Source organism: Brachycentrus maculatus, unplaced genomic scaffold (genome assembly GCF_059751285.1).
Source record: "Brachycentrus maculatus isolate JH-2025_06_01 unplaced genomic scaffold, ASM5975128v1 h1tg000081l, whole genome shotgun sequence".
NCBI lineage: Eukaryota > Metazoa > Arthropoda > Insecta > Trichoptera > Brachycentridae > Brachycentrus > Brachycentrus maculatus.
Window position 1 is genome coordinate 5129521 of NW_028280835.1, and position 17145 is coordinate 5146665.

The 17145-nt window shown below is 33.5% G+C and overlaps 1 protein-coding gene across 2 annotated transcripts in view; it reads left to right on the forward strand.

Moving 5' to 3' along the window:
- LOC148311011 (putative peptidoglycan muropeptide transporter SLC46) overlaps nucleotides 1-17145 on the forward strand; it is a 55217-nt gene that overhangs the window by 25236 nt on the left and 12836 nt on the right. Inside the window, exons 3-4 of one of the 2 annotated variants that reach the window (XM_088257534.1) lie at nucleotides 6634-7480; nucleotides 8658-8829. In XM_088257534.1, the coding sequence (XP_088113660.1) occupies nucleotides 6641-7480; nucleotides 8658-8829 (1012 nt within the window). In that variant the 5' untranslated portion in view covers nucleotides 6634-6640. The remainder of the gene's footprint in view (nucleotides 1-6633; nucleotides 7481-8657; nucleotides 8830-17145) is intronic. The other variant, XM_088257535.1, reaches the window with a different exon arrangement.

The following is a 17145-nucleotide window of genomic DNA, read 5'->3' on the forward strand; positions in this document are numbered from 1 at the left end:
AGATGACCCTTTTTTTCATTCGTCGATATCAAAACGTCTTACGATGTTTTGCAAAAACAGGGTGACCATACAACCCTATGCTGACATATCACGAAAATCGTGAGCTACAGTGATTATCAAAGAAATCAACAATTATCATAAATGAGCTAATATTTCCTTTTTTTATAAATATTATTTAAAATCATGACACCAATGATTTTTTTTAAATGTTCACAGTGGTAAACCTTGTTCGTTTAAAAAGTAATTACTTAATAACAGAGCTGTAAAATAACCATTAAAAAAACTATGTTGTACTTTGGTTTGCTTGCAGTAAATGTTTTATTTTATAATTGCATTCTTATTCCATTTACAGTGTTAAATCCAGTTTTTTTTTAAATAAAGTGCAATTTATGTCATATAACCATATTACGTATATTTTATCAATTCTTCTAACCCTTATTCGCACCCAATAGTGCATAGGGCACTGCATCGTATTGACGCAGTGTTATCTTGGTCGTTCTTTACAAGAAGGCAAGGTGTATACTCCTGCGCTTCAGGGACCAGTCCTGGGTAATATTAAATAAATATTAGAGTGTGAATTCACAATAATTTAATGGCTACTCTATTAAGAAACCGTGCTGAAGATCCCAGGTTCGATATAAAATAAGTATTAGTGATTTTACACTCTTATATATATTTAATATTACCCTGGACTGGACCCTGAGGCACAGGAGTGATCACCTTGCATTCGTGTAAGTCACGATCAAGATAACACAGCGACAATACGATGCAGTGCCCTATGCATCATTGGGAGAGATTTCTTTTGAGATGCTCTTTCTCTCTCTGCCTCTCACAGTAAATCTCTCCTATTCTTTATTTTTTTTAAAGAAGTTTCACATTTGTCATTTTATTTAAATATTATAAAAGGCTTTTTAGTCTGACGAATACAAAAACATAAATATACACACAACCGGAAACTTTCGGAAGTGTCGTATGGATACGCCATGTTGCAAACATTTTTTTTTTATTGCCATATATTTTTTCAAATTTCGTAAAGCACTCACGATAAACCGATATAAGAGTTATAAACACTTAAATAAGTATCAATCAAGATTTCACACAAGAAAAAATGTGTAACATAGTTTTGCAATAGTTGCAAATTATCTGCCGTGATAAGAGGTACGAAAATATTTACTTTTGCTTATACAGGATACCACGAAAACATTGTACTTATCGAAAAATATTTTTATTGATTGATATTAAACGTGATATTTTTGGTAAATTAATAATTTCATTTTAATTGTTTGTTTACTTCTTTTGATATCGCAGAACAAGCTCAATTTTGTTTAAAAAATACAAAAATAAACGGTACTCTACTCAATAATCTCTAGGTACTAAAAATAATACACACACTTTGTTTTTATTTAGGATTATACTGCAAATCATCTCTTCATATTGTTATAATTGTTAGCTTCCCTCTATTCAAATTTGATTGATACAAAGTAATTTAAAATATGTATATTAAGATTTTAATCATTGGTTTATTCTCACCAAATCCGTAAAAATTAAAGTATTTTTCCATTTACTAGATATTTTTATTTTATATTTTTATTTCTTTAATAAGCTTATATTACAGTAATATAAACTATTATTTACACCTTATTAACATCATTTATATATATTTACATCTTTATACAGTAAACAAAACATTTATTTTGAATTCTTTTTGACTCTTATCATTCTTCATATATTCAGGCATCTCATCATACATTTTCAAACGCATTACATTAAACAATTTTGTGACTCGGTTTTTTCAACAATGGCAGTCTTATTATATCCTTGTTTCTAGTAATATGTTCATGAAAAATTTTGTTTAACACTGTTTTATCCTTAAAATATTTGGGTAATTTATTGTTTAAAAATTTATGTCTCTGATCTCTGATCTTTATCAGCATATTTAATTTTAGTCGATGTGTCCACAAATATACATAATGTTTTACACAAAGGGAATGTGGAGATCTGTGCATTCACAGATCTTACGACCCTGGCAATGGCTGGCTTAAGTGGTCACTGATCAATATAGCTTCTAAATTTTTGGATGTTTTTTTTATGAATTATTATATCTTAACAATCGCATTATTATCTCCGTTGGAACTGTCATCTGCTGAAAACATTGTGAAGTAAAAAACCGCTTCCTTTTAGCCATCGCTGAAAATTCATTCGATTTTAATTTTACCTACTAAAAGACACCTGAATTATTTTAATTGGTATAGAGTTTTGTAGATGACGTAATTAATCTTTGTGTCTGTTGTGGCAATATACGAATCTTATTATATACCTTCGGGGATTGAATCCAGCATCAATTAAATAAAATGTGTATTTAATTAAATAAATATAACAAAAATATCCCATGATTTTTGGCACATACTCTACTATAGCATGTATATGTGGTTACATGTGTATTTTAATGTAATGCATGTCAATAACCCGATGTAATACATATTAAAATAATCTTGGAAATGCTTTTCATTCTGACATTTAAAGAACGTGATGAATTATGCAATAGGTACCTACCTGATTTTAGTTGTGAAAAGCAGTGGTGTTGAACCATTGACTTTTAGTAAATGTGTTTTTAGCCCCAAAGTTTAATGTTTAAAAGTCTGAAAAACGATGACCATTTTACAAACTTCTTAACACAAGTCAATGTGTTTGAAAAACAAACCATCAAAATATCTCTGTAAATTTCTAAATCTTTAGAAGAATCCACGTCTAATAATTGATCTGTGAAATTTTCAAATCAATACCGCTCCGCGTTATCCAAAGTTAAGTGTTTTATTTATAAGAAATGTAATAGGAGATACTCTCAGCGAATGAGAGCAATAGAGCCACTAAAGTGGTCCCCAATGTACATCCAATGGATGGGATCATTAAGACCCCCTCGACTTTCTTCCTTTTACTTTCTGTGGAAAAATTGTAAAAAAATAAATAATAAAAACCCCTTATCCGCACCCAACGGTGCATAGGGAACTGCGTCATATAAACGCAGTGTTATCTTGATCGTTTACACATGAAGGAAAGGTGATCAGCCCTCCGCTTCAGGTACCAGTCCAGGGTAATATTGAATAAATATTACGAACCCGGGACCTCCAGAACGGTAGCCGAGCGTGCTGACCATTACACCACGGAGGTGGACGAAAATAAACGGACGAATAAAAATAAATAACCTCAGCAATTGTGACAAATTTCGTTTAATTAAACTTAGTAATTCATTAGTTTTATTTTATTTATCTAGAAATTTAACAGAATATTAACATGAATACGTTCACGATAATCAATAACAAATAAAACAGGTAATTGTAACATTCTAATTACAAAATTTCACAAATGTTAAATGAGTTAAAAGTAAACAGCAATAATAAAATATAGCAAAAGTTAATGAAAGAAGATTAATAGGCAAACTTAATTTAGAACTAAAGTAAAAATAATAATAAAAAAAAAACATAATCAGTTTTCATAATCAAATTTTGTTTCATAATACACATACTTTATTACAAATTGCAATAATGTGTCCTCACGGAATTTTCAGGTGCCGATGGCACATTTCACAGTACTTATGTATTTATAAAACTATATGAAAGAAATTTGATTATGAAATGCAATCAAATATCGCTGAATGATGCTATCTATTTCAGATCTACCCACTCTTATTATCAATTTACGAATAGCTTTTTATAGTTAGTATTAATTAGTATATTTACTATTTGGATAATAAAATGACTTTGTTTTTTGATCCACTCACTTTTTTACTAAAAAACCAACTAGTTTCGGCAACAACCTGTTGCCCTCTTCAGGGTTTATTTTTTTACCATGATCCACAAAGTTAACGCTTTAAATAATCGAAATATAGTAAAATAACTATTATTTAGTATTAATTGAAAGGGTATTATGGTTGGCAATTCCTGCTTGTAAAGCAACAATGACAATAAGCAATTGTTTGATCCGCTGCGGTTAACTTTCACTTTTATAGTAACTTTATAATTCTCTTGACATCAATACGGGAGCGACATAGCGGAAATTTTGCGCACAGGCACTAACTTATCGGACAACCTACAGTCAGCTAAATGATCTGCGGAAATGAACAATAATATCGACTACCTATCTTAAATGATGGATTTCAAGTAAAGTCCATCTCTTTTCACACTTCATAAACCCGCTGGTGTATAGGGCACTGCGTCAGATCAACACGATGTTAACATCATTATCATTAAATATATTTTTTAAACTTGTATAATACAACTTTTCACTTTGAAACACAACTATATTTACAACATTTTGAGTGTGTCCAAATACTTGCTGCGAAAATCTGGATTATCTCCAATTACAGGAGTTATTTTCATTTTATTTTTTGACATCTCATCAAAGATAAAGGAGAATATGGGAGTCTGGGCATTTACGGGAATGACGACCGTCATAGGCCTATGTAAATGCCCAGACTTCCATATTCTTCTTCATCTTTGATGAGATGTCAAAAAATAATATGACAACTATATTATTCATTTTTTCTTTATGGTAATGTTTTTTGCTGATACATTTTATAAACTTTAGAGAATAAAACTCAAATTTCGTTTATACAAACTTTTATTTTTTGTACCGGTACAAACTTTTGTTTTTCCAACCGGTTTCCAAAATCACCGGTACAAAACTGTCCAAAAATTAAAGTGATTATAAACAGACTTTTAGACGGAGTTTTATTTTATTAATATTATTTATTGATTTAGCATTCACTTTGTGAAAAAACATTATAAATTTAAATATAAAATAAAGAACTTATATAAGATCACTTTTGAGTTTATTACTGTTAAGTGAGTGAGAACTTCAAAAGTTCTCATCAAAATGTAAAATGTAATTATATAATTTAAAAAAAGGAAATATTTCTATTTTCACCTGTCGATGAGAACATCTGTAGTTCTCGAAACTGGTTGTGTGTTACATAAATAAACTCAAAAGTTGTCTTATACAAATATTTTATTTCTATATTCAAACGCGGATAGTTTCAAAAACTACAAATGTTGTCATCAACAGGTGAAAATACAGTTTATATTTCTACCCATTGATGAGAACATCTGTGTTTCTCGAAACTAATCGTGTTTACATTAATAAAGTCAAAATATATATTTTTCCAATGTTTCAATTTTGTACATAAATCATCTTGGTATTTCACAAAGTTAATGCCAAATCAATGAGTAATACAATTATGCTTACATTTTAAGCTTAAAAGTTATAAAATTTTAAATAAATTGAGATTTTAGGAATTTAAACGTACTTTCAGTCATTATTGATGTAATATTTTTTTATTCATTCAATTTTGAATAACTGAACTTCCTCTGCGGAATTAGCGTTGCAATTTTCCAATTGTTAAGGTTAACAAAAGGACAGACGTCATCATTCATCGTTCCACACACGCTGCTCATATAGTATTGAAATTACCAAATGTTTTTTTCAAACTACATATATCCTCAGCACCAATTTACAGACTATGCCAAACCCACGTTCAATACACAATAAATCCACTTTAATTTTGTTTAACATAACGGAAAACTAGCGATTATAGGAAACGTATCGCAAAATCTGAATTGTCGTTATATTTATGAGGCGAATGTGGTTAGTAATAGAAGCAGAGGAAAACCGAGGTATGATCAAGTATTCCAAATACTTGAAAGTGGTCAGGTTAAGGCTCGGAACAATCGGCGAGCGTGTATGCGAGATGCGAGATTGTTTGAAAGACAGATTGGTGTGGCGTTCTATTCTCTCTGCCTACCCCTGGGGAGAAGTAGCGTGATGGTTAGTGAGTTGTAAATACTACTACTACTACTATCACGCCATTTCACTGCAGGGATAGGCAGAGAGGATAGAACGCCACACTCTTCTGTCCTGACATACATTCCTAGCTTCCTTCTCATCTATATATCTAGTCATACATGCCCTCCGATTAAGTAGACTTTTGACACCACCAGATTTTAGGTTCTGATTTATCTGGTCGACTTTTTCGCCCAGATTTTTCGTGAGAAAGCTGATATATCGGATTTTGGTCGTCAAAGGGTTAGATAGGGCAATTGCAGATTTCAAAGTGCATTGTTACCTCTACCATAATATGATCCAATGCAGCATTGTATGTATTGTACCAGAATTAAAGCATTTTTGAAAAATAAGTTACAGTTTGTGTGACGAATACTCTGATTAAACCTTTGAATCACATTCTTTAAAAATTTGGATGAACTATATTTGATTTGAATACTATGTAAACTGAACTAAATTTGCATTCATGTCTAGTGATAATAATTTTCTCTCAATGTTGTAAATATTAAAAAAAAAAGTTTTACAATGTTAAAAACGGCAGCTCTTATATTTATTCAATATAACCTTGGACTGGTACCGGAAGCGGAGGGCTGATCACCTTTCCTTCATGTGTTAACAACGATCAAGATAACACTGCGTTTATATGATGCCCTATGCACCATTGTGGTGCGGATAAGGGTTCGAAAGAATATTATTAAAAAAATAAACTTTTTTTTTCTCATAAGATAATGAATTAATCGATAAGAATTTTTTGAAAAGGCCGGAGTGTGTAAAATAATTAATTCATTATTTTTTCAGGTTAAAAATGACGGAGCCTACAGAAGTTAACGGAACAAAATCAGAAAAATCAGATAAATCAAAAAATTCAGCCAATGCAAAAAAGGAGGATTCGAAACCGCGAACGTTCAGCGAATCAGTTCGATGGCAATACAAAAATCTCATGGAAAAGATAAGGGTGATGCGAGCCAACATAACCGTAGAACCCATGCTGGCTTGCTACATCATGCCCAGTGTGTTGGCATCTCTCGCCACACAGAATCTTAACTTGGAAAAGGCCTGCAGAGTCAATTTGAAGTACGAAAAGCACGTGTGCGATGCACTGTCTGCGAGAGAGACTGCCAACTACACGTTTGAAGAAAGCGAAGTCCAACAGTTGGTAGCGCAGATGCAAGGATGGAAGACGATCCTCCAGTCCGCTTTGCCTTGTCTGCTCATCCTGTTCTTCGGGGCCTGGAGCGATAGAGTGGGCAGGAGAAAACCCTGCATGCTTCTTCCCATAGTCGGAGAGTTCCTAACCAGTGTCGGCCTCATCATCAACACGTACTTTTTCTATGAACTCCCCATGGAAGTTGCCGGGGTGACGGAGGCTCTTTTCCCCGGACTAACAGGAGGCTGGTTTACCATGTTTATGGGGATATTCAGCTACGTGGCAGATGTTACCACGGAAGAAACGAGGACATTGAGGATAGGCGTGGTGAACCTATTTTGTTCTCTCGGGGTACCTGTTGGCATGGCGCTCAGCGGAGTGCTACTGAGAGAGATTGGATTCTACGGAGTGTTCAGCATCTCGGCTACTTTGTATCTCATCAGCTTCTACTACGGATACTTCCTAATCGAAGAACCAAAGAAACTGACGTCTTCTAAGGTTAATAATTTGATTTTTTAACAACTTAATGCATGTCCTTAGACTCGTATAAACATAAGCAGTGTCTTAGTGCAATGACGGCAAGATGATTAGTCCCATGCTTCTGGAATCAGTCCAGGATGAAGTCAAATAAATATGAGAAAAAAATCACTGAAAATTATGCATGATAGACGTTCGAATGGTGAAATAAGTAAACAATGCAAGGTTGAGATAAGCATAATTGATAAAATTTAGAAAGGTGTGTTGAGATGATTTGGGTATGTGGAACGATTGAGTGAAAAAAGAACAGAAAAACAAAGTTATGACACAAATGTAGTTGAAAATAGGAGCAATAAAAGATCGAGGAAAACTTGCCATGATAAATTATGTCAATTAGTCGGAATAATCGGCGGGTATGTTTGAGGAAATGTATGAATGTGGAAGATTCTTTGCAAAGACAGAGTGTTACGAATATGTTATAATATTCTCTCTGTCTACCCCATCGGGGAAGCGGTGTGATGGTTAGTTAGTTAGTTAGGAAAATCTCTTTTTTATTATCTCACCCGAGACCTTTTACTAGACACTCTACAATACGTATACCACGTCATTTCATTTTTAATTTTTAATTTACTTAGTAAATACCACTGTTACTTAAATCTATTGTAAAACGAAATGCATCGAAACATGTGTCACAATAGATTTTAAGAAATAGAGGTATTTACCAAGTATGTACACATAACATTTGATAGTCCCAAGAAATAACAATAAATATATGAGTCGAACACTGCAATATATCGTTCCAAACATTTTAAATTTGTTGCCGATGGATGTTAGAGGTCAAAATAAAATATGGAGCAAAGGCAAAATAAAGAAATGGGTAAATGATCAATAGTTTATTTTATGAAAATTGTTAAAATTTATATTCTTAATTTTTTTCTCTTTTTTGTGTGTATATTAGGTTAAAATATGTATAAAACAATAAAAAATGTATAAAAAGAACTCTACCGACAAGACACACAAGGTGGCTTGGTGGGTCTCTGCAAAAAAGTTCTAAATATGTATAAATTGTGATTTAAATAAATGTATACAAATAAAAATAAAAATAAATTATTAAAGTAAAGATTTTCCACAAAGTGACTGCCAACTAATGAATGAAATTCTAAATATTTGGTTACTAAGTGATTGTTTTGTTCCTCAGGAGCAGTTGACCCAAGTGACGACCACGTGGGGAGAGACCATAAGGAGCTTCTTCGACCTGAACCACGTGAAGGAGACCTTCACCGTGGCCTTCAAGAGAGGTCCTGGCTCGCGCCGCCTCCGGGTCACCATGCTCATGATAGTCGTCTGCGTCGTCATCGGCCCATTGCACGGTGAGTGCTACTGAACCTATTCACTTATCTGCAAACCTATTTAGGTGTGGGGCTGATTCTGACTTAAACTTAAAACACAGTAAGGGATATTTTTTTGCATTTTTGGATTAAGTAGATGCTACTTAGTCCAAAAATGCAATAAAAACGTACTACAAAAAAGTCCCATAATGTGTTTTAAGTTTGGACAGCTAGCTGTACAGGCCAGGCAAATAGGTTGACCCTCAGAGTCAACATCTATCGGTCCTTTAGGATGATTTAAAAATACAAATAATTGATTTCTATTTTTTTCAATATTTCAGTTATTTTAACAATATAAAATATACATGTCGCTCATTCCTTTCAAGAACGTCATAAATCAAAAAACTTGATTTTTCAGGAGAACGTTTTCAAAGTTTAAAAATATAATGCAATGAATTAAAAATAAATATCAAGCCACTTATTGAACTTTTTACTATGCAACAGATTTTTTTAGGTAAAACCTGAAGGTTTTTTTCTCCATTTGAAAAATATTAAGTACATTTAAAACAATAATTAAATAATACCATTTCTTCCAAATGCAAAAACAACACTTTCTGCCCTGTAGCGGGTAAATATTAAGTTAAAAATATGTCTCTTTTGCTGCAATATAGTACGTTTTCTGGGCATTCCGAAAACATTCAACACTGAAAATTTTCGATTTTTGATTTATGACGTTCTTGAAAGGAGTGAGCGATGCATATACAACATTTCGAGAGTGTCCAAAAATTTGTTCACAAATCTGGATTATCTCCAATTGAGAGGTATTTTTTTAGGGTAGCGTGATTGTCAATCATGGATAGAATTAGTGAATATTACGTGCGTAAAGTAATCGCTTAAACCAGCCTATGACGGTGGTAAGCCCTATAAATGCCCAGACTTCCATATTCTTTTTCATCTATATTGTTCATAAATATGGGTTTTATCCACTTAGGAGTTATTGTTACATTTTGACATCTCAAGATACATCTATCTAAAAAGAATATGGCATTCTGGGCATTTACAGGGCTTATGACCTGTCATAGGCTGGTTAATAGATTATTTTACACTAGTCTAACATTCACCATTCTACCCATGATTGACAATCACACGTCTCAAATTTTCAGAACTCCTAGATATATTGATCAATCTTACGACACAGTAGAGATGAGTTCACAACTGCCATCTGTGATTGGATTTTGAAAGCTTTTATTAAGCAGAAACCCTTTATATAGATGTATGCAAAATCGGAACCCGGATAATTTTTCGACTCCAATTATTATCCTCCTTAATTATGATTAAGTAATATACGATTATACTTAAATCAGCCATTGACATGTCGTTTGCCTTATCCAGAACTCAGAGCTTATTTAATATATAAGTACATATATATTCTTTACAGATATATTTTTTTAACGACTTATTTTGTCAAAATTTCTTTGAAATTTCTAATCGTCATTTGCATTTCTTAGAAATTTAAAACACAATATACTTAAAACTCATTATAATAAAAGTTATTATTCTCATCAGCATCTTCTCAGTAACGTGTTTTTCTTCAATGAGACTCTCGTCTTAATGCATTGACTCAAAGCCATTAAAGAAAATCGCATTATTTCAATACAAAGGAATAGAAAACATTAATTACCTGCGTCATTTTACTTGTACATTTATTCGTTCTGCTTTTAAAAGAAAAAAAAAGAAGAAGACAAGAAAAAACACTGGTTCAGTACACCGTTGCTCATTAAATGTGCGTATTCACAATTGGCGCTAAATTTTGACTTCTGAAGTCTAAATCGAAAAAAACTAATCCGGTCCCCATACCCTTAGGGCGATAGTCCACTACCCGGAATTTTACCGTCCGGCAGTCCGGTTTTCAAAAATAAAAGCGACTACGACAGTTTAGCGTGATCGAATTTACGCGCAAAGTGTTCACGCACCAATGAAGAGCACCGATCCAAAAAAATTAGGCAAAAGCATAAGCCAATCGTCGTTTTAAAACGCTAACTGACATGCCGGACGGTAAAATTCCGTGTAGTGGACAAACGCCTTTAGGGCGCTTGTCCACTACTCGCTAAACTATCATAGTCGTTTTCATTTTTCAACCGGACTGCCGGACGGTAAAATCCCGTTTAGTGTTTTTTTTTTTTTTTTTTTTTATTATAAATATAATATCAGAAATATTAATATTTAAATATTATAATAAATGTATTATACGTTATGCTTACCAAAAGAGATCATTATTCTCGGTATCGTCGAGGCCAAAAATACTAAATTTATGTGAAAAATTACGTTTCAAATGATATAATTTTATACTATTATGTATCACACTTAAATAATGTAAAAATGGTGTAATTTATTTCCGGAAAAAAATAATAGCACCGCCATTTGAATTTTGCTAAAGAATAATAGTAATTTTTAAGGTAAAAACCGTGTTAAAATACATATTCTCCTCTTAATGTTTCGGTCATCACAACTTGCACGCGACTTCCTCAGGGTACATATTATGTCTTTATTCATAAATTCTACATACATATTTGAACGAGAGATCACGTTTCGACTGTACTCAGTCTACTTTCATCCTTTTTTGCCTACTCCATGCATTACTTCCATACATATTAGGGTTAGTACATCTCCATTGTGTACTGCCAGTTTAGCTTTGGCGTTTTTTTTAGATAAATGTTTTTTAAACAATATAATTTTGTTTTTAACTCCTTGCCTTCCAATAACTCTTTTCTTTTCAAAACCATATATTTATTTCGAAGATTTTTTTTCAATACAAAAACGGTGTTTGAAGCAAAAAAATAAATTACGTTCAATTACCGGTTTAAAGAAAATTAAGTTGCGAGCTATCGATCATCCCGCCTTAAGGGAGTAGTTACAGATTGCCACAGTACCCTCTAAGGGTTTAATGTTAGAGCAAAATTATGCCCATGTATCTGAATGATAATGAGGTATAAAAATACACAGAAGCGACACACGAGAAGGTCGCGTACTTGACAATGGCCACCATAATATGTGGGATCGGAGCCAAACACGTATAACTCAAAAAATAAGTTGAGCATTTTTTATCAGCCTTTTTAAATTAAAATACGCCGTGCGTTCTTATTTTAATCACATTTGTATGCAAAGCCCAAATCACATTTTTTTTGTTCACGGGCAAAGTCGAGTTGGAATCCTTCTGCCAAAATATTATGTAATTTCATAAGATATACGAGTACATACTGCCATATGTTATACAATTATATATTTTATTTATATATATATATATATATATATATATATATATATATATATATATATATATATATATATATATATATATATATATATATATATATACATATATATATATATACCCGGAAATCCAAACTAAATGGGGCTATGGCCTGTTAGGATATGGAAAAGTTCGGATTGGCTAAGAAACTGGTAATAAAATACATGTACAAAACTAAACTAACTAAAAAAACCATCACGTCGCTTCTCCGCAGGGGTAGGCAGAGAGAATGGAACGCCACACCACTCTGCCTTTGAAAACAATCTTTGCCTGTTCCATATTTGTGCATTTCGACTCCTGATATGACCACTTTCAAGTATTTGAAATACTTAATTTAATAATAATTTGTCTTTACAAACGATCTTCGTTCTTTCTTCGATCTTCGTTTCCACAATTCAAGTTGCCCATCATTTTTTTCCCTTCCAAAAGTAACGTTAAACTTCCATACCGAAGTAAATGAGTTAACTTCATGGTGCATATGAAGTTAACTCATTTACTTCGGTATGGAATCCCAGCCTTAAAATAATTACCGATCATGTTTACACTATATCAATCCGATGAAGTGCCCTATGAATCATCTGAGTGCGGATAGGTATCAAAGAATTTATTTTTTATTTTATAAATTACTATTTTGTTGTGGGTTAGACAGCTATGTCGCCGATACACACATATGTACCTGTAATTATCTAGCATTGCTACAATCATCTCTTTGTGTGTAGATACTTAATTGGCGTGGGTAGGTAACATCCGTACAAAGAAACTAAATTATTGCAACCGCTTCATTTAAAGGGTAAACCTGATCGACTACGTAAATGGGAAAATGGAAGAAATAAAAACTCCTTTTCAGGAAATGTCATCCCTAGTCAAAAAAGAAAATGACATGAAAAAGTTGTACCTACAAATATAAACTGTTTTATTTGGTAGTCACCCAAGACATGGATGTTTCTGCCAGAAGTTGTATATTACAGTGTTTAAAAATTAATAACATTCACCACTCAACCCAAACATCGTCGTTCACTCCTTTCAACAACGTCATAAATCAAAAAACTTGATTTTTCAGGAGAACATTTTTAAAGTTTAAAAAATATAATGAAATGTATTAAAAATAAATATCAAACCACTTATTGAACTTTTTACTGTGCAACAGATCTTTTTAGGTAAAACCTGAATGTTTTTTCTCCATTTGAAAAATATTTAGTAGAATTAAAAAAATACTTAAACAATACCTTTTCTTCAAAATGCAAAACCAACACTTTCTGCCCTATAGCGGGTAAATATTAAGTTAAAAATATGCCTCTTTTGCTGGGACGTAGTACATTTTTTGGGCATTCCGAAAACATGCACAACTGAAAATTGACTTCTTGAAAGGAGTGAGCGATGTGAGTTCTCGCAACTAGTTATCGTACTAATATGTATTTATTTTGATCCCTCTGGGAATCAAATCCGGGGTCTCCAGCATGGTAGCCAAACGCTTTAACCATATACATATATTCAACCCTTACGTGGACCCAATAGTGCAAAGGGTCATATAAAAGCAATGTTATCTTGATCGTAATCATATGAAGGAAAGCTGATCAGCCCTGCGCTTGCCTAGGGTAATATTAAGTAAATATTAGGGTGACTATTCACATATTTATTTGACCCCCCCTGGGAATCGAACCCGGGACCTCCAGTACGGTAGCCGAGCATGCTTAACATTACACTACAGAGGTGGACAATTTTACGGCATTTAAAAAATTGTATTACACTAAGACCTCACTTTGCGTGGTAGATACGTTCCAAAATATCGCGACGCAAATTGAAATTTACAAAACGGGAAATTACCTTTTAGAAAACGCAATTCGAAAAAACAACGACGCACTGCGAAAATGAGTCTTAACCCTTTCCGGTCCTATGTCGAATGTCATTTGACATTTTTTTTCTTCATCAGTTTAGTGTTAAAATATAAGCAAACATATTTTTTTTCATCTTTAGATGTCAATAAAATGTAATAATAAGAGACAGGATTGTATACATTCAGAATATTTTTTTTTTTTTAACACAAGTGTAGTTTTATCAACAACAAAAAACTTGGATGTACTCGTATTGTTTTACCCTGTAATGCTGTAAATCTATTGTGGACCTGGTGGAATTTTTTAATTTTTTATGGACCGGAAAGGGTTAATTCAGTAACGACGCAACTTCGAAAAAACACAAAGTAAAACGACGCAAAGCGAGGTCTGAGTATATATATTTATTATAAATAGTGACCTTATATTTTTACATTTTGAGAGTCTCTACGTCACACAATAAATAATACATATGTCTTGTGATCCATCTCGTAAATTATATGCTAATAAAGTAATTAGGAGCCTGTCAGATCCTAGTTGAGTCCGAATCGAGAGTACACTCTTGTGTAGCAGGCGGAAGGATTCAATTCCTAACTGGACAGCGAAATTAGGTTATTCAAATAGGCCAAGATCACATAATATCCTCCAGAACAATGACACAAATGCGAATATGGGGAATTTTTAGTTAACCTTCCTTCGCTCGCGCGCCTTTGTTGTGAATAGCTCACCCACCGCATTCCTAGATCTGATATAGAAGCATTTAGGCTTCCTGGCAAACTTTCTCTTGCAAAGCAATTAGAAAAAGGATCAAGGGATATTGAAAGCTGTCCCACCTCATTCCCAGATCTGATACAGAAGCATCTAAGCTTCCCGACAGACCTCTCTTGAATGTGAAGCCAAATTGCATCCCGATTTTACTGTGAATTAACATTTAATGGCTTTCAATGTCCCTGTCTAAATAATCTAAATAAATACACATTTGTAAAACCACCACCAAGTTTCTAGAAGTGCCCCAGTATAGGCAGTGAAAGCGATTAGTACTGAGGTAGTACTCTCCGGTCTCTCACTGTTTGTATCCTCAGTCTGAACATTTTTCGGTATTTTTGTCTAGTCATATATTCAACCCTTTCATTGTACGCTTTTACGTTGAAAGCTACAATAATTTGAACTGATACCATAAACCAAGCTAGGACACAGAATGCCAAACCTTCTTCTAGTGGAACGGAAGGGTTGTTGACGACAGTCAACAGTCCAGCTTTTCCTTTTTTCAGGAATTTTACATGGATTCCTCCCAGCAATGAGCAAATGCGAAGTTTCTGATTGGCCTACACTAGCTTATTCTTCTTGTTTTCAACATAGATTAAAATAAAACATGTTTTTAGTTAGAAGAAACAAAAATCCACTTCATGATCTATAAACCTTGTGGATAATAAGCAAGGTACCTAAATAATAATCGCAATACCCATATAAAAAGGTGTTCATACGTATAGGTATTTTATATTCTAATAGATGATATCCATATTATGTTGAATATCCATTTTTCCATCCTTCAGTGCGTGGACAACGTAGGTACTCGTATATCGTCAAATTTAACGCATCATACGCGGTATCATCGTGGAAACGAATCATTAAGACGCGTGTCTCAATGCGGGACGTATAATTTGCTGAACTCGAGGAGGCTGTAAACAAAATTAGTTGAGAAGGGTCCATAATGTCGCGCATCCGGAGATCTAACTGGTACAGCTTTCTAAACTGTTTCTTCAGCCAATCTTTTGTCAGGGATATTGAAAACTTTGAAATGCTAATTCACAGTAAAGTCAGGATACAATTTTGTTTCACATTTTCTATAAATTTCTGAACTTTGTTCATAAAACAAAAACCAAAAATTGCTTTGCAAGAGAAGGCCTGTCAGGAAGCCTAGATGCTTCTGTACCACTCAATATAATCCTTTGTGAAATTTCCTCAACGTGATTAAGTACTCAAGTGATCAAGTTAGAAAAAATTAAGTAATTAAAAAAAAGAATTCAAAAGCAAATTACAAAATTAACCACTGAATCGTAGATAAGCATTATCGATAAAATTAAGAAAGTGTGTAGAGATCATTCGTTCCACATGTCCATCACTCATGTGAAGAAAGAACTTCTTATTCTTGGTGATTTTCTATCCTTCAATGTCTTCCGGGTAAGCGGTGACCCGGTGGTATCTCGTTAGCCGCAATATATGGGATCCTTAATTCAACCATCTTGTTGACATGGTCTCTCCAAAATCTTTTTCTTTCTCTACGACATCTTTGGCCTCACAAGTCCGTCCTAATATCTTCGTTTCGAATTCTGTCTTTGACCTTCTATCCTGTGATAGCTCTTAAGCCATTCATTTCCGATGAATGCATGAATGTGGAAGAGGCGAAGATTGTTTGCAAGGACAGAGTGATGTGTCGTTCTATTCTCTCTGCCACCTCTGATGGTTCTGATGTACAAGCGTAAAATGAATGTCAAAAAGATTAATTTGATATTTGATCTATTGGTGCAAAAAAAGGAACTTTGACATTTTCTGTTTAGACTCGAAAGTGCATGATCAGTAGATTGTTATAACAATACGTACTTAACATTTCCCGTAGTGATCATCTAAAATATCACGTGATCTGAAGGGGGTACCAAAAGACCCCAAATCATATTTGTATGGAAATTGTAGTGTACAGCTAGTAGCAAGTACCAACTTACCGCCAGTCAAGTCACAGGTGACGTCCGTGCCAACGCGCCGTCGTGCGGCGACTGAGTGCGGGTAGCAGGACACTAGATCAAACGAAAGCTGAGTAATCTAATTGTCTTGCTCTCTCCTTGTGGTAACACCACATTTATTATACTGAAAGAAATAACATGTCGCTAGCAGACAAAAAATAATGTACTGTATATAAATAATTACGTAGATCTCGCGGCACTGACTGATTGTGCTTTTCGTCAAAAGCAATATTTTGAATCAATTGACGATTTGAAATTATAAAAAGGGGAAAATTTTACCTAATATTATTATCAAGATGTCTCTGTCCTCAATTGCTGGATATAGGCCTCCCACATCGACTATGTCGTCGGACCATCTCTTTTGGGGTCTTCCGACACCTCTTTTGTTCTCCCAGGGTCTCCCGATGGAGATATTGAATAGATATAGAATTAAAATTAATATATGGGGGATTTCAATCCCCCTGTTAGATCCACTGGTTCA